Source organism: Micromys minutus (genome assembly GCF_963924665.1).
Source record: "Micromys minutus genome assembly, chromosome: 6".
NCBI classification, from domain to species: domain Eukaryota; kingdom Metazoa; phylum Chordata; class Mammalia; order Rodentia; family Muridae; genus Micromys; species Micromys minutus.
Genome location: NC_137975.1, coordinates 51,048,298 through 51,072,701, shown reverse-complemented (window position 1 = coordinate 51,072,701; position 24,404 = coordinate 51,048,298). Strand labels below are relative to the sequence as shown.

The window sequence follows — 24,404 nt, the reverse complement described above, 5'->3', positions numbered from 1 at the left end:
GAACTGCTGAGTGAAGGCTAAAGTGCTTCGGGCAAGGAAGGCCTATAGGAAGGGACAAATTCAAGACCCTCCAGCTTGTGGAAGACTTCCTTTGATTTAGAGTTTTACTTTAATGTTCATGGCTGTTTTGCATGTATATCTGTATACCACATTAATGCAGTGCCCTGGTGGGGGGGGCAGAGGAAGGTGTCTAACTCACTGCAACTGGATTTATAAATGGTTGTGAGCTGTCATGTGGATGGTGGGAATCGAACTCAGGTCCTCTGGAAGAGGAGCTGGCATTCTTAACCACTAAGCCTTTTCTCCAGCCCCAGTCACTTTGACTTTTGTGTGAGGCCACTAATTTAAAAGACCATTAGACTCTATGGTATCTTAGAATTAAGCCTCGGATCCTGTGTTAAGCAGAAAAAAGCCTTCTCCAAAGGTCTGTGTTTATAAGCGTACTTTTATTGACGTTTGTTGAGGAAAATATATTTATGACAGGTCATATTTACAAGTTAAAACTATTCACTTGCACACAGCAACAGAACCCTGCACTAATGACTAGTATCAAAAGCTAGTTGCTACAAAACTAAAACAATTCAAAGGTCAAAGCTAATAGGCCTGATGCTCAGAAAACCAACTATGGCCAATTCCGAGTTTGGAAAATCTTCCTAGGAGTGGACTGCAAGAGGTATTCATCCAAAATGAAACATCAAACTGGGCAGTGCACACATTATTCCCATATGTGGGAGGCAGAGACAGGCAGATCTCTGTGAGTCAGAGGCCAGCTTGGTCTACAGAACGAGTTCCAGGACAGCCAGTGCTACACAGAGAAACCACGATTTAAAAGATCAAAAAGAAAAGAGGAGGAAGAGGAGGAAAATGATGTATCTTATTTTTAAAAAATTCAAGCATATACTACCATCTTGAGGCCATTTTTCTTAATATTTTATTATTTATTTCTTTTTAACGTGTCTTGTTCATGGATGTGTTCCTGGGGGGTGTGAGTCCATGTGCTTGCAGGTATATGGAAACCAGAGGTTGGCATCAGGGGCCTTCCCGGATTGCTCTAAACTTGATTTATTCTTTTGAGATAGTCTCTTATTGCGCCTGTAGGTTGGTTCTGCCAGGCTGGCTAATGGGCACTGGGGGAGTCCTCTGTCTTTGTCCCCATACCTATCCACAGCGTTGGCATTGCACATGCACGGTGCTGGTCCCAGCTCTTTATATGCTGAACTATATAGCCCTCATGTTTACACAGTGGCCCTGAGAATTCTCGAGTGTTACCAATCTTGAGCCTGCTTTAGAAAGCAGTAAATTATCAGGGGCTTGCTTGTCACAGCTCCTCTCTGCTCCCTGTGGGGTGAAGTTTATGGGAAGAGATAAGCTGACCGTGGGTGAACTGTCTGGCCTTCCCCTCTCTTGGCAGCTCCTTCTCTCTTTAGGCAGCTGCAGCTAAAAAAGCCCCTAGAGAGCTCTGACCAATGAAACGCCCTTTGCATATCTGCTTGCGACTAACACACTAGCAGTCTGGAGCTCACAAGGGGCCATGAAAGATTGCCAGACCAAGCTCTGCTCTTCCTCCTCCCGGTCTGTCCCTCAGTGTGGCCGCATTCCCGTGATCTGTGAGGCTGATGGGTTTGTTTCCAGTTCACATTCCACCCTATCAGGGTGCTCTCAGGAAGAAATAATACCTGTGGCAGGGCTCTGAGCTGGCTGATAGATGGAGAAATTTCATCAGTGCTGAATGTGTGCACTTTCAACCAGTCTTCACGGAATTGTGGAAACCTTTGTTAAAAAACCTCAGACTTAATCCCAAACTCAGGTCAGAAGAAAGGAGCAAAGACCAGACTACAAGCCACAGTTTCTACAAATGGAAGTCAGTAAATGGGGACTGGCCATATGCCAAGTTCACGGTGTCCAGCTAAGACCTCTCTCAACTATTAAGTAGTGAAAATCTCACCCCCCCTCTCTCCCTGCTTCCTGTCAAAGAACTAGAGAAAGGAGGCCTGGGGCTCTCTTTACAGAAAACAGTGCAAGCAAGATAAAAGGACCACAACTTAGACCAAGGGATCAGCGGACTCCAGCTCACAGCTCACATGAGCTCAAATTATTCATCCTCTGTCATTGTTGTATGGCCTGTGGACCTGGATTGGTTCTTAACGGTTTTAAATAGTGAAGGCGAGGAAAAGGAGAGGGAAGGGAGAACAAGAGAGAAGAAGGAAGGAGGGGAAGAAAACTTCATGATACATGAAGATTTATGTAACATTCAAACACCTGTGTCCTTCAATAAAGCCTCATTGAAACAGAACCACGTTGCTCAGTGCTCCAGCTACTCAAGTTCCTTTGAACTTGGACAAAGTGCAGTGTCTACCACAGGGACCCCGGGGCTGGGGAAAGCCAGGTATGAGGACATTACAGAAAATGTTTGCCAACTACTATTTTGGATTTTTTTTTCTTTCCATCTAGTTGAGGTTTTTGACTGAGATCATACATACAAACACCTCAGGTCTCGTTAGGGTATATTTATAGATTAAATAAAAAAGAAAACCCACAAAGACAGCAACATTCATATGGGTAGAGATACAATTGTTTGTGTGTGTTTCGGAGCAGCCTTCTGTGTAAGCGTGAAGTGAGTTGACTTCAGGTGTCCTCTTTGGACACTTCACTTCTTTCTGTTTTGAGAAGGGGTCTCTCCCTGGAGTTTGCCAGCTTAGCTGACTGGCTGATAGCAAGCCCGAGGGTTCTTTCCTTTCTGCCTGTTTCTGCCACAGCACTGGTGGTACATGTGCGCAGTTGGTGCTGTGCATTTTAAATGGATGCTAGGGCTTTGAATTCATGCTTAATTAGCAAACGCTTTATGCCCAGGTCTGATGGATAGTTTCCTTGTGCTTGGGGCAGGGTTAGGAGTCGGACTAGGAGTAAGGGGTAAGCGTAAGCATAAGTGTTAGGGTAGGGGTAGTCCTGATAAATAATAAAAAAAAAAGAGGTTTTTTTTGTTTGCTTGTTTGTCTTTTTAGTCCAGAATCAACAGGTAATTCAATCACTGGGTGCAGCTACCAACATCCTAATCAGTAAGCCATACTAAATTAAACCCTCCAGTGTCCGCCACCTAACTGGGAGCCTTTAGTTTGTCACATCTTGTACCCCCAAATCTCTCTCCGTCCAAAAAGCCACAAGTCTCTTTGTATCCTCCTCTCTTCCCCACTCCGACCTGGAAGTCCTTGCCCAGTGATTGGTCCCCTGAAATCTTTACTCATTATGGGAAGGTCCTTGACACAGGGTAGGATTAGGGTTTAGGGTTGTGGTTGTTGATACCTCCCTCCCTCTCTCCCTCCCTCTCTCCCTCTCCTTCCCTGCTGGGGATACATCTAGCCTCATATGTGTTAGGCAGGCACCCTACTGCAGAGCCATAAGCACCAGCCCTTGGAACCCAGTGACCTGACATTGTGTTTTCTTGGTCATACAGTCATTTCTTTTACCGACAGACCTTGATCCTAAACAATGGGCTAACCTGGGCTTTCCCTAGTCGACACTGATAAAACAGAACACCTGGAAGATGTCTGTCTTCAAGAAGTTAGTTCTGTTGACGGTAGCTACAATCCCCTTGCTGTGAGGACTCTGTGCTGCTCCTGAGAGACTGGGGACAATTTCAGCTCTGCTGCCCCGTCTGCTGTGTTTAATGAATGAATGAATAACAAGATTCAAACCAGCAGCTCTACAGGATCACTCAGGCTGGTCTCAGCCGTTAAGTATTTTTCCCCCTCAACATAGCAACACGTGACGCATGATCAACACGCCAGACCCGAGAGCAATGGCCACTGGAGACGCTGGGCTCTGAGCTCTTCTCTTTAGGTTCATTTAGTTAGAACAGCGTCCTCCCTGCACTGGGCACGCCTTGTCAGCCTGCCTGCTCATGTGACAGTATGACATCTGAAGCTCACTAATTAATACTCTGTCCTCCTTCAAGGTACACGCAAGGCAGTTTCTTTAAGTAACAAGAAAGCAACAAATATATTGTTAAGCGAACAAGAGAACAACTTTGGGGGACTCACCTAGAGAAATCTCCTTTTGCTTCCTGTGGGAGGGGAAAAAATGAGCGCAACGTCAGTCCATCGTTAAGAATGAAAACCGTGTCCTATCATCATGGCTACTTCTCTGCTGAGGAAGACAGACCCGTTCCCCTCTGGTATTCAAGGAAGAGAAATGCTGAGCCAGAGGTGGCAGAACACTCCCATAATTCCCAGGGCTTCGGAGGCTCAGGCAGGAGGATTCTGAGTTTGAAATTAGCCTTGGTTGCATAGTGAAACCCTGTCTGGTGGGTCAGAGTCAGGGAGAAAATACACACTGATAAGCTCAGTGTGAACGTCACAAAGTACACTTTATACCTCAAGGCCTTGGTCTAAGTAAATTAGGTCAAACACACATTATCTCTCTCCTCCTCCCTTCCCTCCCTTTCCTACCCCTCTCTCTCACCCCCACACTTTTTTACCCCCTTTCTCCTTTAATTCCTTCCTTACCGCTTTCCTCCCCTTCCCTTCCACCCCTGCCTCTTCCCTTTCTTTGAGACAGCTGCAGTGTGGCCTCCTGGCCCGCTCTCCATAGCAGCTGGGATTTTAAGTGCTTGCCATTGTCCCAGGCTGCACCGCTGGTCTGTCACTTACAAGCCAGTGGCCATGTGAGTGTCCGTGAGTGTGGTAGGCTACCTCACACACAGCAGCATTCAATGAACACTTGTTAGGGAATAACTCACGGTATCGTTCCAACCCATCACACCGTTATGGATGATACTCCTGTGCTCCTGTCTGTCTGTCTGTCTGTCTGCCTGCCTGCCTGCCTGCTTGTCTGTCTGTCTGTCTCAGGCTAAACTAAAGGCTTTTGTTTTGCTTTCTGGGGGACAGCAGGTGACTTCTTCTAGGTACTCCTTTTTATTTCCCCAGAGGAAAAGAAGGTTCCAAACTTAAAGGACCAAGTGATTTCAGGTCAAACAACAACTTTCCCTAAGGTCAAACGACACCCTGTCTTGAAATCTTGGAACAGTACAAATCTCTAGTTATGGCATGGCACCAGCATTCCTGATACCTCATTCCATCTTGTGGCTAGAAAGCCAGGCAGCGGATGAGACTGCTGTTTGCACGTGGCAGCCATACTTTCTTTTATATGTGTGTAAAACAACTTACCTGTAGGATATAGGAAGCTAATTCAAACACCACTTCACTGTCAACATCAATAAGCTCCTGAAAAGAAAGAAAAAAAAATACCAAAGTGAGCCTTCTATTGTATCTACTTAGTTTAAAATAATTAATTAATTTAAAACTTTAAAATGAAGGTCTTGCAATGTAGTCCAGGCTAGCAATGTAGTCCAGGCTAGCTTTGAACTCACAATCCTTCTGCCTCAGCCCCCCAAGTATGGAGATCTAGGTATGAACCACATCACTCTATTAGTCTGGTGCTTAGACAGCTTTCTTACTATAGCTCTCATGGAAGAGATCTGGTCTTTCTTGGAAATTCCCCAGAATTTCAAATATGTTTAGAGTGGCTTTGGTTCTTTAGACAATTTCTCTGAATGACTTGGTCCTGAATAGTCCCCAAGATCTTTTTAAAGAAGCCTGTATGACATCTTCAAATTTGAGTGTGACCGTAAGGGATGGGGTATGTCCAGATTTTTATAGACCTGCTCATATTATTAATTTTTATTTCACGTGGATGGAAGTTTTACCTGCATGCATGTCTGTGTACCATAGTGCATGTAGAAGGAGTGTGTGTGTGTGTGTGTGTGTGTGTGTGTGTGTGTGTAAGAAGAGAGGAAAAAGATAGAGGAAGAAGGGAGGAAAGAAGGGAGAGAAGAGAGACTCTATGCAGACACATATTCAAGGCCAGGGAAGGTGCTGGGTCCCCTTGGGATGGAGTTATGGATGTCTGAAAGCCATCTATAGGCATTACAGTACACAGACGCACATACAAATGCCGGTGATGAAACCCAAGTCCTCTAGCAGAGCAGCCAGTACTCATAACCGCTCTCCAGCCCCAAACCTGCTCATCTTATTAGTCACCGGGGCTACGGTTGCTCAGTAACCAATTACATCCTTTTTTTTTTTTTCTGAGATAAGGTCTCACTGGTCTCACTGTGAAACCCTGGCTGGCTCAGAGCTGCTTCTGCCCCCCCAAACACTGGCTGATGGGAGCACAACCATGCCCAGCCTTGCTACAGTTTTTGTTTGATTGTTTTGAGTTCCGCCTTAGAACCCACAGTGAGGGTTCATTGAAAGAAATGTCACAATAGTGCGTTGAGCTCAGGGCTCAGTGTGGCTGGTGGCTATTATGGTGATATAGATCGATGGTGTTTCTATTTCCACAAAGGCTCTACCAGCCATTGCTAGCATGGCCTCTAACTTACATATCCTTCTGTCCTTTACATATCCCAGATGGTTGTGATCTAGGGGCACAGTCTCAAAAAACAAACAAACAAAAAAGAAAACAAAAAAACTTGGTTTTTGAAAACAAATCCAACATACAATCACATCAATGCCAGCACGTGTTTACCCCAGTGCTCTCGTAAGATGACATCATTTAGTGATGTCACAGGCACTATGGTTCGTATAAATACACTCGCTGCCTGCACAATGAAACCACCTCTATCAGAGCACGCCCCGCCATGAATCAAGATGAGCCCGGACTTCCTATGTTTGTAGAAAAAAATAGCACCGTTGGGAGCACTAATAGAAAGGTGCACAAAGGGTGATGTGTTTATCATATATGATTTGACAGCTTTGGAGACAGGCCCACACATTGGAGACACCATCACTGCAATGCATAGGTCCACTGCCTCCAAAGATATCTGTTCTATCGTGGTCTACGCTTGACACCACCCACCTTCTTAATGAACTTTTAAGCGAACGAAACCTTGTACACTGTAGTGTTGGAGACAGAGAGACTCAGGTCCATTAACAACCATAAGATAATCGACAACATTTCTCTTCTGTCGTGGTTAAAGAGAAAGTTCTGTCACCGTTTTTTCCTTTCCCCCTTCCTTCTCTTTTTTCTTTCTCTTATTTCAAATGGGGTCCCATTCTGTACCTCCGGCTGGCCTTAAGCTGATGGTAATCCTCCTGCCTCAGCCTTTCAGGTGCTGTGCTTAAGGCACGAGTCATGATGCCCAGCATGTCTTCTTTTCTCATTCCCTGTTATCACTAGATCCCATATCGAGTGGCTGGGCAGGAGTGAAAGTAGAAGACTTGTAGAGACTAGATAGTGATCTTAACACCATTCCCCGAGACTGGAATCCAAAACCATGATGTGACTTGCTTCACACCACGAGGACCTTAAAGGCAGTTATTGTACCGGAAACCCACAATTTCTTGTCTAATATATGGCCTTACTTAGGACTTGCCTCCTTAATAAGGCTTCAGTCATAGCCGGCACACTCTCAGAACAAAATTTATAGCTGAAGTTAGCACTAAGGAGTAATTTAAATTAAGAGTTATTTTGAACTACAAGCCAAACTTTGACATGTGGATTTTCTAATTAGTCTGGGGTGGGGGGTGTTCAAGCTTGTCCGCCATAACTCATGACAAGGGATTCTAGCCATCTGCATCTTTTGAAAAGGGAATATCCTTAAGGTCTCGGGCCAAGGAATTCCAAAGATAGATAAAGATAGTTGCCACTCGGCTCAAGAACTAACAACCGTCTAGTGAACATATGGAGGAATAGGGGACAACCATTCTCTCCGTGTAAACAGCCACAGGAGCTTAAAGCCTCTGCAATTCACCGGCCCTGTCAGAGCCAGGATGTGGGAGAATGTTTGCAATGGCGGTTGTAGGATTGTCGTCACATGACGGAGTACAAACACTTTCGCAGAAACGGTCCAGAGTTTCTGCAATAGATCATTTCTAACTTTATTCATTTCCTTTCCCACTGATCAGTTTGCTAAAAAGCTCACAGTACTTGGAAGCACACTGGTGTGTGTGTGTGTGTGTGTGTGTGTGTGTGTGTGTGTGTGTTAGCCCTTCTGTTAAACATTTACACCTACAATGTAGTGAACGGACAACAGGGGGCTAATGGTTAACGCCAGCTGGGAGGCTTATCTCATGTGTAACTCAAAATCAACCTTTGGCAGACGGCCCTGAGCAGGAGCATGGTGTCTGGTTCATAATTTGATTCATTTGCTAGATGTAAGTCATCTGTGTGGGGAAGGAGAGGCGGGAAGGAAGTCAGGTCTTTCCTTCTGCACATTTCTATAGGTGCTGTAGGTGAATATTACACTTAGTGCTCTGCCAAATACTGCAAAGCTTCAAATAACAATCGTAAATGTCTGGCCTGGTTTAGGCATGTTCTCGCTCACCCTAGCTGTCCTTAGGGTAAGTGTGGATGAATGTCTTGAGGATGAGTTTTCACTCTGCTTTCAGATGAAGAGGCTATAAAACACCCAGGGTCAGAACGTGTCCAGCAACAGAAGAGAGCCAGGATGAGATGCCTCAGACTGTGTACCCAGAGCAAGTCTGATGAGGAAAGATGTGCTGTTATGTCTTAGTTAATATTTACTGAATTTAAATCACTGCGTGCCCTCAAAGGAGTCAATCTAAAGAGAGCACAGAAGAACCAAACTCCAAACAGGAGGAAGACACGTTCCTGACTGTCGAGAACTTGCCTATTCTCTAAACTTGTCTCCCTTGTATGCATTTTGTTAGATTTATTCACAAGCAGTTCATGTGTTACATATAATTTTTAGATACATGGTGATCTATATTCTCCAAGTCTTAAATTTTCTACAGCCTCCCTACACAGTGTTTTTTTCTACCTTTAATTTTAATACACACGCTATTTCTTTATTATAATCAATAACCCCTTCCACATTTCTTTCTTCCAAGCGATTACATCTTTAAGATTTTGCAGTAATGAAACAGGGCCTTTGATTTTCTGTTCACGTCCTGAGTTTCCCCTGAAAGCCTAGTTCACCACAGAGATCTTCCCACCAGGTTCCAGCTGTCATGTGACATCCAAAAGATGACTCTACCTTTCCCTTAGCCGGCTTCCCAGGTAGTGGCTCCAGCAGAGAGACAAACTGAGCTATCAAAGAGTATACAGAACCCCCACATGTTCCTGGGGCTGAGGGCTTTGCCTTGACAGAAGACAAAATGGAGACGCAGGGGGAGAGGTAGGAGGCCCTTTAAGAAAGAGCTGTGAGTGGCTTCCACTGGGCCACTTGCAAAGGCTGGTGCTGTGGCATTCCTGTGGGCTTATTCCATCATAGCTCTGTGCTGGAGCCTCAACCATTCCATCAGCGTCTGAGGAGGGACTCCTGATGGGTCATTTCTAAGCTAGAATCTTGCCCGGGAATCCAGGGTGGTGGGGGACATGTGACTATGTTCCATTGAGAAGTAATGTCATATCTTTTGGCTACTAAGGGCATGATGTATGCATTTGGGGCCTCTGTTTCCCTCACCACCAAGCAAAAGGGAGCCATTTCATTTGGAAAATGGTATAGACTGACAGAAGGTGGTTTTCTGTAGTATACAGGTGTGCACGAGTGTATTCTCAGTGCAGACAAACAAGACAGACCACTTTCTTTCTCTCAGCACTGCATTATCTAAAGTGATGAAGAAACTTCAGGAGGAGATGATCCAGGGCATTCCTCGGCAGCTTTTTGGTGACTATCAACTCTCTCTTGATATGTTCCAAAGAAATACCCCCATGCAACGGGGCTTCCTGACCCATGGTTCAGACAGTTTGCTTAGTACCTTTCACATGGTGCCAAGAATCTCAAGGGAAAGCATTCCTCTGTGGTTAGGCTGAGAAAGTCCAACTTTTCTCACACGGCAAATGAGATGATTAGTGTTAATTACTATCTCAACGGAGATGAGAAATGCCTGGGAGATAGGCCTCTAGGCATGTCTGTGAAGGACTACCTTGATTGTGTTAATTGGAAGGCCTGCTCCGTTGATGGCAGCGCCATTCCTTGGCTGGGATCCTGGACCGTGGACGGGGAAAGGGGGCTAAGAAGCTGCATACATTCACCCTGATGCGATCGGCTATCCCAAGCTCCTGCTACTCTGACCTCCTGTTATGCTGGACCAAGCCTTTGGATTGTGAGCCGGAATAAAGCCTACAGTTGCCTTTGCTGGAACGTGTTATAAAATCCCCAGGAAGAGAAATTAAGGCAACAATTGGAACAGAAACCACGAGGAACAAGTATAAGAAACTGAGAATACAAGTTGGCAAACCCCAGTCAGAATCCCTTAGTTGGGTATCCAAGGGCTTGCCTAAGAAATCCTCACCCAGGCACCACCTAAAGTTCATGACCACCCTCACATGAAGCCGAGTTCTAGTCTTACCCCTTACTCTCCAACAGCCTAGAAACAGCTGTTTCGAATGCTTCACGACCAAATGTGAGAACACGTTTTTTTCTGATCATGTTGCTGAGCTTGTTGGGACATAGGTAGAGGTGATTCGGAAATGCCATAAATAATACATGTATTATTTCGTTCTTCCCCCTGGTTTCTACAGACAGTGGGAACCACACAGTTCTGCCTCTGTTCTTTGGCGCATTTCAGTATTGATGGTAGTACTTAGCAACATTTCTTAAAGAGATAGGCAGCACTGTTTATGGCCAGCATGCAGAAAATGGCTGTAATTTACAAGTGTTGGAATTGGAAAGCTTGCCCGTTACTTTGGTTTATCTCGGTGTCCAGATTAAATATTATTTATGGTTGTTTGTTAAACGGTGTTTTCAGAGGAGATGAGTATTTGAATAACTGGACTTTCCGTCATCTACCACCCAATGCCTTAAGGTTGAAAGAGAATAACAGGTAGAGAAGAAGCAAGTTTCCCTGCCTTTCATCCCACACTTTTGGGGACAGGGGCTGAGCCTAGAATTTACTACGTAGCTCAGAGCAGCTTTGAGCACGTGATTCTTCTGCCTCGGCCTCTCACGTCCTGAGATTACAGGTGTGTCCCACCACACTCAGTTTCATCACTCGCCTTGTGAATTAAGGTGTCCCATCTCACTTTCTCCTGCCTGGGAGATGACATTGACAATGCTGGCCTCCCCGGTTCTCGGGCCACCAGGCTGAGTCACAACTGCAACTTTTACCTTGCAGGTGGCCCACCACAAACTTCTCAGCCTTCGGCCACACGGGCCAGCTCCACACAGTAAGTATTCTTCTCCGTTACTTGGTGGAGAACCTGGACGGATGTGTTGCATCTCATCAGACTGGGGTATGAGGTCATACGTAAGTGATCTCCCTGACTACCTTCTGTGGTGTTGTTTGGCTACCGTGCCCCATTGCACAACTCATAATGACTATACGGAGTTGCGTCTGGGCTGGACCGGGCCTCTGCAAACTTGCATAGTTCCTCCTCAACAGCCCTGGGCCAGGCCTGCAGCGGTCAAGTCACGTCATGTTTGTCTCGTGATCCATGGAGGTGCCTAGCTGTTCCCATGGCAACATCCCTGTAGTCTCACGGGGGTTTCTCCTGCTACCTGCTGTAGACGGCCCATGCCAAGGCCCTAAGAACTGTTCTCAAAGTCTGTATGCACTGCCAAGATGATCCGTCCATTGTAGTTCCTTCTGAAAGGCCAAGGAGAGTCCCTGTCCCTGTTTTTATGCTCTAGGTAATGCTGGCACACACACTGCATCTTCCCTAGCTAGACTGGGAGGTAAGGACGGGGGTTCATGAGGCTGATATTCCGAGGCTACTATTTATGTTGGTTCCTCATCTTATGGAACTAGATTCTGGGCTTTGTTTCTCCCACCTACAGAGGAGATGACCTCACAGGTTCGATAACGAAGCTCTGCGAAGCTTTCAACATAGACCATTTATTTCCGTATCAACGGGAACGATGGCACTTAGACTTTAGAGGCCAATGACACCCAAGAGTGACACACAAGGGATGAATATCAGGACTGAGGCAGACATCTCAGGAAAAAGGCTAGATGAAACCTTTCAACACACACAGAACAGGGGCTTTTCTTCCCCCCAATGTCTTCTTCCCTCTCTCACCATTTCTGTCCTTTCTTCTTCAGCTTTTAAAACAAGATCTCGTAGTCCAGGCTAGCCTCAACTTGCTATTTAGCTGAGGATGACCTTGAACTCCTGACCCTCCTGCCTCCACCTGTAAGTTCTGAGCTTCTAGAAAGGGACTGCCCTCACCTGGCTCTGTCCTGTCCCCATCTGCTCGAGCTGCCGGGGCTGCACCAGAGCTTGATGGAAGGAAGCACCAAGCTCTGTGGGGTCGGAAAGTCATGAATAAAAAGCAATTTTCCGTTCGTCAGTTACACGCCTCCTCAGTCACAGGTAATGGGAGGTAGTGGTAAAAAGTCCAGTCAGAAAAACGAGCATGCCACCTTCCTTTTGCCGAAGGAAGCATGTTCATCCATCTGCAGATGGAGATCTTGGGCTTGTGGCTCAGCGGAGATCAGCTGCGATAAACACTAAGTAAAACTGAACTGTAGTGAACACAAAGGTGGGAAGTTACCGAGTTTAATTATGCGATTTACAACCACACGGCAGCCATCCTAAGCAACAAAACATAGGTCACCCCACCCACAGCAAGTAAATATCAAATGGCTCCTCTGACTAGTGGAATTGAAGATTTTTCTTTTTTGGACTTAGGAGCCGATTTTCTTATCTCTCCGGGGTTTTGTGTGTGGAGCTGACTAAAGCTAAAAATTGAAGCAAAACTTTTTGAACTTCCTTTGTACTTTTAGGATTTGTAATTTTTGGGAATCATTCTTTCTAAAAGATGGAGTTTAAAAGGCTATGAAACATATTAGATAAACTTAGCATTGAATATTTCCATCTAACATAAATCTTTAAAAAGACAAGTTATAACCTAGCTTTTGTTGGGAGATGAATGTGATGGCTATTTTTTAAAAAACTGAATGTGCATCACATGTATTCAGGAGCCCGTGGGGGTCAGAAATGACATCTGATCACCTGGAAGTGAAGTTCCAGGAAGTTGCCAGTCACCAAGTGGTTGCTAGGAACCAAAACTGGGTCCCCTGTAAGAGAAGCAAGTGCCCTTAACTACTGAGCCATCTCCCTGTTGTCTAGTTTTTAAGCGTCTTTCTGTGTCTTTGTGTCTCTATCTCTTTCTGTCTGTCTGTCTCTGTCTTCTCCTGCCTCTCTCTGTATGTCTGTCTGTCTGTTCTCAGGAGTACTGGAAGGTGACCCTGAGCTGCTGACTCCCTGCTTCCACCTCGTGAGCGCAGACACCACAGACGTGCACCCTTGCTTTAGTCTGTGTGTTACCTGCAATGCCCCCCCCCCCTTCTCCAGTCTGGCCAGCACTCTCCCCTAGTTGCCTGAACTCTTTTCAGACAGAATCTTATTATGTAGTCTAGGATGAGCCCCCTGCCTTGGTCTCCCCTGAATTTTGATAATGATTTCAGTTCTTACTGCAGAACTCAGAGGAAGGAGGATTCACCACGGTCTGAGTGTGGAAGAACTCAAGAGTCCATTGTCCCCGAGTCTCTCCTGTCTTGTGTGACAGGTGGGTTGCCTCCTATGGGGTGACTAATGGACATCGCCAGTTGTCAAAAGAAGTCACATTGAAAGAGGGAGGAGACCAGAGGGGTTGGGTTTGGCAGGAGGACTCCACTGACTCACGAGCCTTCACCCAGGGAGCACACAGCATCTCATTGGAATTTTCCATGGAACTGGACACATATTTCTAAAGGAGGTTTGCTCATCCCCTTAAAGCAGTTCCCCTCTACTGTCCACCTGTCACCATAGACAGTTGAAAACCATCATAAGTGTTGGACGAAACAGCATGCAGCGAGCCCCCACTACGGTCCTTCCTTCCTCTCACCAAAACATGTATGGATAGCCCTGTTCTCACATGGTTTAATTTTCTGCAGGTTGGGTTAAATTATGATGTCCCTCCTCCCCGATTTTCTTGTAGAAGTTGTGAGTGTATAAAGGAAGAAAAAGTGAGAGAGGAGGAAGGCCATGTTGTGCTTTTCTACTCCTGGGGAAGGAAGGAAAGAAAGTTGTGTTTGTGGGTTGGGAAAAATAACAAACAAACAAAATGAAAGACAGCTGCCCTCCCTGCCTACCCTCCCTCCCTCCCTGCCCTCCCTCCCTGCCTGCTCTCCCTGCCTGCCCTCCCTGCCCTCCCTCCCTCCCAGCCTACCCTCCCTCCCTGCCTGCTCTCCCTGCCCTCCCTCCCTGCCTGCCCTCCCTGCCTGCCCTCCCTCCCTCCCTGCCTACCCTCCCTCCCTGCCTGCTCTCCCTGCCGTCCCTCCCTCCCTGCCCTCCCTTGCCTGCCCTCCCTCCCTGCCTGCCCTCTCTGCCTGCCCTCTCTGCCTGCCCTCCCTGCCTGCCCTCCCTGCCTGCCTGTGGACAGGTGAGAGGCAGCATCTCTGTGGAAGCTGCAAGGGAGGGAAGTTCACACTCCAGAGGCCACTTTTTCTCCTAAGCCCTGGAGATGAACGTGTCCCAGGAGGAAATGGGAGGGTATGTCCCTCACCCAAAGGAGGATATTCTGGTCCCCATGGAAAGAACAGCTTGCCATTAGATCCTCCCTTGGGCCATTGAGGCACTATTTTGACCCATGCTTTCAGAGCATCTGATTAGCTTTTCCTGGATCACTTGTAACTATGAATAGACAGACTAGGATTCCCTTCAACAGAAAGCCACCAAATGTGGAAAGCAGCTGGTAATGGAGGCTTCAATGGCCTACACACACACACACACACACACACACACACACACACACACACACACACACACACACACACACGTATATTATGGTTAAAAACCAAAAGAAGAGAAGCAAGGCAATGCTGACAGAAACCTCTCAGGAAACAGAATAAAAGCCAGAAATGGAAACCCGGACACAGCCTGCCCTAGCTTCTGATTTCCAACACTTCTAAGAACAGAGGAGGGGAATAAAAGAGGAGGAGCTAACAGGGAAATAATTCAGAAAGAATATGAGTCTCCAGAATAAAAGTATTCACCCACCCCCCAAGAGATACAAAGTATCTATAAAGTTTTAGATCAAAAGGAATGCGGAAGGAAGCCTCAAAGATGCACCTGTTTGGGAGATGGCATGGGGGGGTGCAGGTAGACATACAATGGACAGGTGGGTGGACATTTCCAGCACATCACCTGATATTCTGAGAGATACTGTTACTCAGTATTCCTACATCTATCCAAACTTCTCAACCTTCCTCATGCTGTGACTCTGACACAGATCTTCATGTTGTGGTGACCCCCAACCGTCACATTTCCATTGCTACTTTATAACTGTTATTTTGCTACTGTTACTATAACAAGGGGGCAGAATTCACATCAACCAAAAGCCACATATAAAAAGACGGATCAGCATCCAGATTCACTTTGCATGGCACACACACACATTTTCAGTAGTTGATATAACTTTACATATATGATTTTATATTTCGCTAGTAATTATACTTCATAAAGTGTCATTTTTAGCCTCTAATCCTGCAGCTTTCAACATAGTAACTGTTCTCCACACACGTGTGACTGGTCCATATATGGTGCTAACCCTGTCACATACACTATATTTGTTCAGGTATATGTGATGGGGTTGGTGAATGTCATAATGCCAGGTACTCATGTGACAGTATCTGCATGTGGGTGGACCTACCCCAGAGATGATAGACGGATGGCATCTCAGACCCTAAAACCACCAGAAATATGTTTTCCAATGGTCTTAGGCAACCCAGGTGAAAAGGTCCTTCCACCCCAAGAGGTCATGAACCACAGGTTGAGAAGCACTGTTCTAAGAGGCCATGAAGGGAAGCTAAAGACATTTTCAGAGGTCATGAACCACAGGTTGAGAAGCACTGTTCTAAGAGGCCATGAAGGGAAGCTAAAGACATTTTCAGACATATAACAATATCCTTTCTCTAGATTTACTTAGGGATGCTGTCCAGGAAGACATCAATGTAAAACAAACAAGCAAACAAAACCCAGAAGACAGATAACCCAATAGAGAGCAGAGGTGGGGAAAGACCCAGACAGGAAGGCGGCCTCCCACAAAGAGAGCTGCGAAGCCCGCCAAGTTCCTGTTGGAACAGGAGGGCGGAGGGTTCCAGGGGGAAGACTCAGGAAATCAATAACAACAGCGGTCACAGAGCTGGAACCAGAGATTGCTGATGATTACCATAGCCCTGGGACTGAGTACTAGAAAATATCTGGGAATCTGCAGGGACCGAGAGCAAAAGCCAAGGATACCGAGAAGCCAAACAAGTGAAAACGAGACAACGGATCCCTTTAGGTAAAACAACTCAACCATGGGATGATTCGTGGATTAGTCATAATGTCCCGCTGATGACTGTTATGGCTCCTACCCAGAAGCATGCTCCTACCCTGAGAAAGCTAGAAGCGGGACAGTGTGGGTGGCTACGGGGACACCCTGATCCCAATCCGTCTTACGGGGAATTCAACAAATGGAGAGGTGACAGATGGGGGAAAACCTTTTTAGAAATAAAGAGGCAAGTAGTAAAAGCAACAGCAGCATGACTGGGAAGGGTAGGCATGGGCGTGGAAGAGACAGTCGAGTTTGCATGTGCTGTGTATGTGTTAACAGGCCTGGCAGTCCCAGGACACCCTGTGGGAGGTGGGTCTCTGCTTCTGCTATGTGTGTCCTGGAGGTCAAACTCAGTTTCCATGTTTGGAGACAAGCACCGTGACCTGGTGAACCATCTCACTGGATCCCCTGTTTGCTTGTAAGCTGTCTTCTATTACTTTAACAACAACAGCAACAACACACACACACACACACACACACACACACACACACACACAAGAGAGATTCAGAGGAATCACAATGGAGCTGGAGAAAATGGATCTAGATCCAGGTGGTCTTAATTGGCGATAGGTAGATATAAATATCCTTAAGGGTTTCTATAGGTCTTTTGATCTCATATAGAAGGGCACTTTGTATCTTTGTCCATTGGATGCAAGCTTATTGTGTAGAGGGTTTGTGGATGGAGAATTTAATATATAAACCTGCTCGATAAGCTACCGCCTTTGGAGTCATGTTTGTGCCGGGTGGTGGAGGAACGGAACATGCCGGGGCCATCATATCCACCCAGGACAGAAGCAACAGGGCAGGCGGAGTGAATCTCTTGGGAAGGGAACCCAAGAGAGCGTGGCTTACAGACCATGTGACAGAGAGTCCCTGCACTCGGCTCCACACTAGAGTGGCGTCTGCAGAGTGAGACCGTGGGGGCTGATAAAAGGGAGAGCCAGTCTTTTAATATGTACTACAAATATACCATGTGAGTGCCTGGTGACTGGAGTTACAGACTGCTGTGAGCCACTGTGTGGTCAATGGGGACAAAACCTGGGTCCGCTGTAAGAATAGCGAGGGTTCTTAATTGCTGAGCCTTCCTCCTCTCCATTACCCTGCTCAGTGTGGAAAACAAAACTCAATATTTTAAAATATAAATGGAGACGGGTCTCAAAGAAGCGTGGTTAGTAGCGTATTTTACGTCAACAGCTTAGTTCTAAAACCCTGTAGGGACCGGATATGCTGGTGCAGTCCTGTAATTCAGCTAATCAGGGAGCCAAGGCGAAAATTTTAAATTCAAGGATTGCCTGTCTGTACAGTGAATTTAAGGCTAGCCTGGGTAACTTAGTAGGATATTGCGTTGTTATTATTTTTTTCTTTTTAAAAACAGGGTAAAAAGAGAGCCCAAGATATAGCTAAGTAGAGTACTTGCCAGCATATGCTCAACCTGGAGTCTCTGGAATGAAAAATAATAAACAAGTAGAAAGAAAAATACTGTAAGTCAGTCTTCAAGAATTATCAAAGTGGCTTGATACTGAACTCCGGGCTAAATCAATGTTAAAGGGCATGTCACCCAGCTTCTGGGCTAGTGTCTCTGTACACCTGGGGACATGTGGGTGGCACAGAAAATTGTAGCCAAGAAAAATCTGTCAGGATCCAAGCGATTTGATCGAGTGCATGGCACCATGCTAAGTACTTGCCTTAGGAGAGTTTCCTAGTAGATGTAGGCCATGTTTGCAATATCATTGTTTAGTCAAAAAGGAAAATGAACCTTGAAGACATTTTGAGGCAAACATTCGTATTTTGTCCATGTCGGCCACAGCAAAACCTAAATATCTACAACTGTATGGACTTCTGTTTCCTGTTACTCGCTGACGAGCGTGGCTGATCTGGCACCGCTGTCTGCCCACTCCTAGTTCTTATGAACATCAGCTTCCTCCTTGGCAAAGTTTGGAAAGGCTCAAAATGAACACATAGTTCTGTTAGTAAAATCTGTGGGCTTGCAAATGAAATATTTGGATGACTGAGAAGAGCAGGTGGTCTTGAGACGTTATTCCGTCTACACAACCTTTAGAGGACCCATCTTCGGTCATTTGTGGTCATGTTTGTGACCATGTTCCAGAATAGATTTTAAGAAGAGAGAGCTAGGGCTCTGGAACATTCCCTACTTTTTATTTAGCAAGCAGGCTGATGCTGGGGGCATCTGGATTTTACATGGGGCCAGCTCTGGAGGCCACTTGCATCTGCTCTTGGGAAATCTGTAACATTTGCTTCTGAGAAAGTAATATTCTTGGTTTCCACCAGCTCAGCATGTATGACCAAGAGGAACTGAGTTCCTCCAGGAAACAGCTTCCTTCCCCCTTTATCCAGGGGCACCAAGCAGGAAGTGATCTGAGTGCCCTTTCAAAAGCTCAGAGATTTCTAACCATTTATTTTAGCTCAAGTCTGCCACCTAGTGGACACTGCTCACTTTTGTTCTTAAAAAAAAAAACCGGCTTGCTCATTCATTAAAAAATGAAAACCAAACGAAACCAATCAACCAAACAAACAAACAAAGACACTGGGTGCTACTATAATTTTTAACATATCTGGATAGTATTATTATTTCCACTTTATAATGAGAAAATCAGGGATTAGAGGAAGGAAGGAATTTGAAACCTGGAACTACAATTAATGTCTTTTCCCACCAGCCAGCAAAACTTAAAGGACTGTTATCTGGGTTTGAGGCCAGTCTGTGTCCTGGTTCATCAGTTCCCACCAAAGGAGGTCTTTCTGCAGAGGTGAACCTCATTTCCACCAGGCCCTCCGACGTTCTGAATGGTGGGGTTATCCCATGCAAGCCAGGGAAAGAACATCCCCAAAGGAAAGCAACAGTTGCTACCCTACTTCATCTCTCCTGCTTTAGAGTTTGATGAGCCACTACAGCGCTACAAAACAGAATGTACTGAAATATGAATGTCGCATGCAGCATGTTCTCCTTAGAATTTCCCCAAAGTGTCCAGTGGCCACTTTACCAGCAACACGCTCACATTTCAGGTTCTCTGGGTACACTCTGCAAAAAGGGTGGCTCAGTGATTGCAGTTGGGATCCCCTGAACCAAACGAGTGACTTTCTGTCTGTTAGATATGGAAGTCTCCCTGTGCCTCGTCTTCCTCATGGGAAAAATGTGAGGATCCAGGCCATTCACATAAAGCTCCGGGCTTGTGCTCCATGCGTGCTTCATAGGATGAGCCTTAACTGTCCACCTGACAGAACCCAGAATCATCTGGGAAGAGAGTCTCAATAAGGAATTGTCTAGGTTAGTTCAGTGGTCTGTGGATGATGGTTTTAACCAAACTAATTGACCTAGGAAGGCTCGGCCCACTGTTGGCGGCATCATCCCCTAGACGGGGTCCTGAAGTGTAATATTAGAGTAGAGAAAGCTGATCTGAGCACAGGCGAGAGATGTGCACATTCCTTTCTGTCTGTTCTATGCTGTGGATATGATGCGACTACTTGATTTTCTGCTGCTTTGACCTCCCTCTCATGAAGAACACTCCTGTAAAGGCTGGACGGTGACAGGACTGGGAGAAGTCATGTTCAGCTGACGGCTTTCCTTACATGCAGCTTCTCATTTACTTATAGCAATTAATTTATAAATGACTCTTCCTAATCAATAAAACTTGTTAGACGCGTTTTGGCATTTTCTGTTTCCTTTGGAAACCGAATGGGAAGAACACAATCTTACCTTGTAGATGCAGGACTTGGCGTTCAGGAAGAAAAGCTCAATGGTAGCGTTGTCCTTCAGGTAGGAGATGCTTTCTATATAGAATCTACAAGAGACAAAACCATGTGTGAGGCACAGGTGAGTGGACATCACTAATGCTGAAGATGTAGTTTCCAATGCCAGATGGAAAAAAAGCAACAGGGCCTTCAGTCTTGTCTCTGATACCTTTCCAAGGACACACCATGTCTTACACACTCGGACAGGCATTTTCCTAAACATTCAAGGCAATAAGCATATAAGAATACATTCCAGGTGTCACTAAGCACTAGGAAAATGAAAACTAAAAGACTAGTGTGATAGCAACTTATGTAACTCTAAGGTTCTAGGATTCTTGTTTTTCTACACAGTGAAGCTGTTTTTATTATATTAAATATATAATATTGGGATTGGAGAGATATCTCACCACTTAAGAGTGTTTACCTGCTAGAGGTTCTTGCTAGAGGTCCCAGGTTCAGTTCCCAGCACCCCCATCATGTAACTCACAACAGTCTCTAACTCAGTCCCAGAGGGTCCAGTGCCCTCTGGCCTCTGTGGGCATCTGCATATATGAGGTACACATAAACTCATAGGTGCACACACAGACACATAAATTAGTCTAAAAATAAATAGACTTATAGCATGTACAGGAACTTTTGTATATAACAACAGTCTTCCTCTAAGGACAAAGCAGTTCTAATTAGCAAGCTATTAGATAATAAGAGGTGTTTGTATATGTATGTGTGCATGCATGTACATGTGCATGTATATATGTCTATGTGTGTGCCCATACATGTATGAAGTGTGCACGTAAACATGTGTCACATGCTTATGGAGGTCAAAGGACAAACCTTACTGTGGCTTCTTAGGAACTGCCCACATTTAAAGACAAACACACACACACACACACACACACACACACACACACACACACACACATGATCTCTCAGTGGCCCGGAGCTCACCAAATAAATAGGCTATGGTGGCTAGACCGTGATCCCCGAGGATCCAGCTCTGTTCCTCTACCCACAGTAGTGGGATGATAAGGAAGTGCAACCATTCCTGATTTCAGGTGCGTTCTAAGGATCAAGATTGTCATGCTTGTGTGGATAGACAAGCACTTTATACTAAAGAACAGTTTCCACCAGCTCTTGGTATTGGTTTAAAACCCAACCCCCAAACCTTTAAAATACACACTCAAGAGAAAAATGTGGATATGTGTGTTCGTGTATGTGTTTGTGTGTGCACATGTGCATGTGTGTACCGACCCAATATGTATTAGCAAACAAACACTGCACATTTTGAGTATTCGTGGTTCTCTTTGGTTTGGTTTTTGGTTGTTCCGGTAACAGCACATGGAATTCCTGCACATAGTTTTCAAGGAAATAAACCCAACCTCAAAGTAGCAAATGGAACATTATTTATTGCCATCTGAAAATTAGGGTAGACTGAGGCAGACTGAGCTGCTCCAGCTAAGAGGCCAATGGCAGTTCAGGTCCATCTGTCCCACACTCCTCTCCGAAGCTCTTCCAAGCGGAGTCTCTGCAGACAGCTTGAACGTGGGTCTCACCGACCTGGGCTAACTATGATGATCTCTGAATCTGAGCTTCCCTTCTCTTTCCTTACCTGATTTCCAATGTTTTGTTCTGAGATTTTTTTTTTTTTAAATCTTACTTTAAAAACCCTAATCATTGTAGAAGTAGGTTTTTAAAGGAGAACTTGTTCTGTCCAATGGAGCAGCGGGCAGTGGTTACACAGCTCTTGCAATGACTCCTTATGTGCTTCCCTGAGGGTGGTGAGGTAGGACTGAATCCCAAGGCACATCTCGAGGCTGGGATAAGTGTCCTTAAGGCTGTGACAGGCGTGCATGTTAATGAGAACTGAATTCTTATATGGAGCGGATGGATTCTCTCAAGATGAAACATGCTGACGTTATTTAAGTTTGCATTAAACGTGCCTTTATATACATCGATTCAGAGTTTATTAAATTTTTTAATCAATTAATGCTCCCGTTCAGTCTAAGAATTCATGCAGGGGAGTGTGAGCAAACCCCAGGCTAGAGTCAGAGACACTGGTTACTTGGATTTTAGGAAATAAACAGATGAGGTGGGTGCAGAGGGAAAAGTGGGCAAAGTAAGAAGCAAGTACCCTGGCCATACGGCACCATGATGAAAACTCCGATGATAAGAATCATGGGGAGAAAGTCAAGCACCAGAGGTCTAACCTCGGCAATCTAATCTGTGTGACTTAGGACATGTTACAGAACTGTACTGGGCTTTTCTTCTCCGACTCAATAGATCTCCCTGTAAGAAGACATATGCCAGGAATGAATTTAAACTAGAATAGCTTCCTCGGCCTCCACACCCCCAGCAGCAGCTGCAGCCAAAACTGAATTTAGTGGTACACACCTGTAATCCCAGCCGTGGGAGGTCCCAGCAGGAGTCATCCTTAGCTACTTAGCAAGAGTTTGAGGGCAGCCTAGGCTACACAAAACCTCTCAGAAACCAAAACAGCAAAACTCCCTCCTCACAACCGAAAAAGCACACCCAGGCCAGGCAGGCCAGTCTCATAACCCTCTGTCTGTACACTGAGTGATCCGCACTCTCATTTTACAAACGCGTGAAGATGCACGCTGCTCTGGCGAATGTGGTGTGGATCCGCGTCTAGGTGCCAGGGAACCTGGTGTCACCTCCATCAATAGACAACAGCGGCTTAGTGCAGAGTCAGGGTTAAGGAAATCCCAAAGGATTAGAGAATGGTGCTCCTTTGCAAAACCTGACAGAGGGGGCTGGTTGCTCAAGCCGCCCCGACTTTGCTGAAGGGCCGTCCGAATAGCAAAGTGAGTAGAAAGAAGAGACAGAGGAAACGTGAGGAAGAAACACGACACAGACAGGGAAGTATTCTGAAAAATTAAGCTGTTTCTGACTCTACCAATGTAGACTCGGAACTATCATACGGCGGGGAGGTCACTGTTAGCCTTTGGAGGACTCTGCTGCTGTTCTGTGCCGTTTCCTGTTGTAACCGTGAGACAGGCATGGAGTCATGGCCGGCTGCGAATGTGAGACTCCAACTCCTACAAGTTTGTGCTACCTCAGAAGTCACGTGACAAATTGTACACATGGCCTTTCCAAATGTGCTTCAGCTCAAGCCATTGAGCGTCACCTCCGTTCCCCGAAATGACCCCTATCCCTTCATCCCTCAGCTTGAAAGCGCCTTACAGAGCCGTTTCTATAGTTCCTGCTGCCCCCACTGCCAACCCCACCACACATGCAAACAAAGCCCCTCTCCTGAGCTCCTGGGACCCCCAGGGGCCGGGGCACACCATTGTTATCTTTGTGCCTCAAGATCAAGGACAGAGACTGACATAACTAACCGCTAACTTTGACGCTCAGCTTTTCTCCGCTCCGTCCCATCTCCATCAGAGTTCCTAAGGGACAGTATTTTCTTTCTTGTCACAGTGAAGGAACACCTCACTGAAGCAACGAGAAGGAGGAAGGACTGGTTTGGAGTCGATGTTTGGAGACACCGGTCCAGCGTGGTGGAGAAGGCATGAGAGCCGAGGGGGCTTTTGGAATGGTTTGTTCTGGTAGATCGACGAGGAAGCACAGAGGTCAGGCTGGAGCGAGGGCAAACAGATCCTTAAGGCTTACCTCCAGCCACCTGCTTTTGCCGGATAAGTCCTATGTCTCAGAGCCTCCACAACATCCCCAATGGCAACACCAACAGGGACCCAAGTGTTCAAATACACAAGTCAGGGTGTGTGTTTGTGTGTGTGAGTGTATGTGTGTATGTGCATGTGTGTGTGTGTGTGTCTGCCTCAGTGTGTCTGTGTATGTGTGTGTCTGCATGTGTGTGAATGTGTGTCTGTGTCTGTGTGATGTGTTAGTGTGTATGCATATGAGTATTGTACATGTGAGTGTGTGTTTGTGTGTGTGTATACGTGCATGTGTGTGTCTGCATCTGTGTGTGTGTCTCTGTGTGAGTGTGTGTGTTAGTGTGTATGTATTTGAGTATGTATGCATGTGTAAGTGTGTGTGTTAGTGAGTGTGTGTCTCTGTGTGTGTATGTGCATGTGTGTGTCTGTGTATGTGTCTCTGTGTCTGTGAGCCTATGTGTTAATGTGTGCATGTGTGAGTATGTGTACACGTGTGAGTGTGTGTAATTCAGATTTAAGCCACATCAACAGAGAAAGAGTGAGGACAAAGAAATGACAACGGTACCCAAATTGCCATAGAGCTTTAGGTGTGAGGTCCCCTCCTCCAGACAGCCAGGTGCCATGTTACTTCCTGTCGAGTACTGTCCACACAGGAAGTGGTTAAAGCAAGGCTGCTGATTAGCTTGTATCTTAACAACAAAAAACACCTCCCAAACCCGACTGGAAGGGATTACCGCCATAGTCATTTCTGAGTGGAA

General features: G+C 45.8%; 1 protein-coding gene across 2 annotated transcripts in view; it reads right to left on the bottom strand.

Moving 5' to 3' along the window:
- Positions 1-24,404, bottom strand: part of FRMD4A (FERM domain containing 4A) — a gene marked incomplete at its 5' end in the record, with an annotated part of 263,087 nt that overhangs the window by 92,225 nt on the left and 146,458 nt on the right. For both annotated transcript variants that reach the window (XM_080917998.1, XM_080917997.1), the window contains 3 exons: positions 4,038-4,060; positions 5,163-5,219; positions 19,977-20,061. In XM_080917998.1, the coding sequence (XP_080774124.1) occupies positions 4,038-4,060; positions 5,163-5,219; positions 19,977-20,061 (165 nt within the window). The remainder of the gene's footprint in view (positions 1-4,037; positions 4,061-5,162; positions 5,220-19,976; positions 20,062-24,404) is intronic.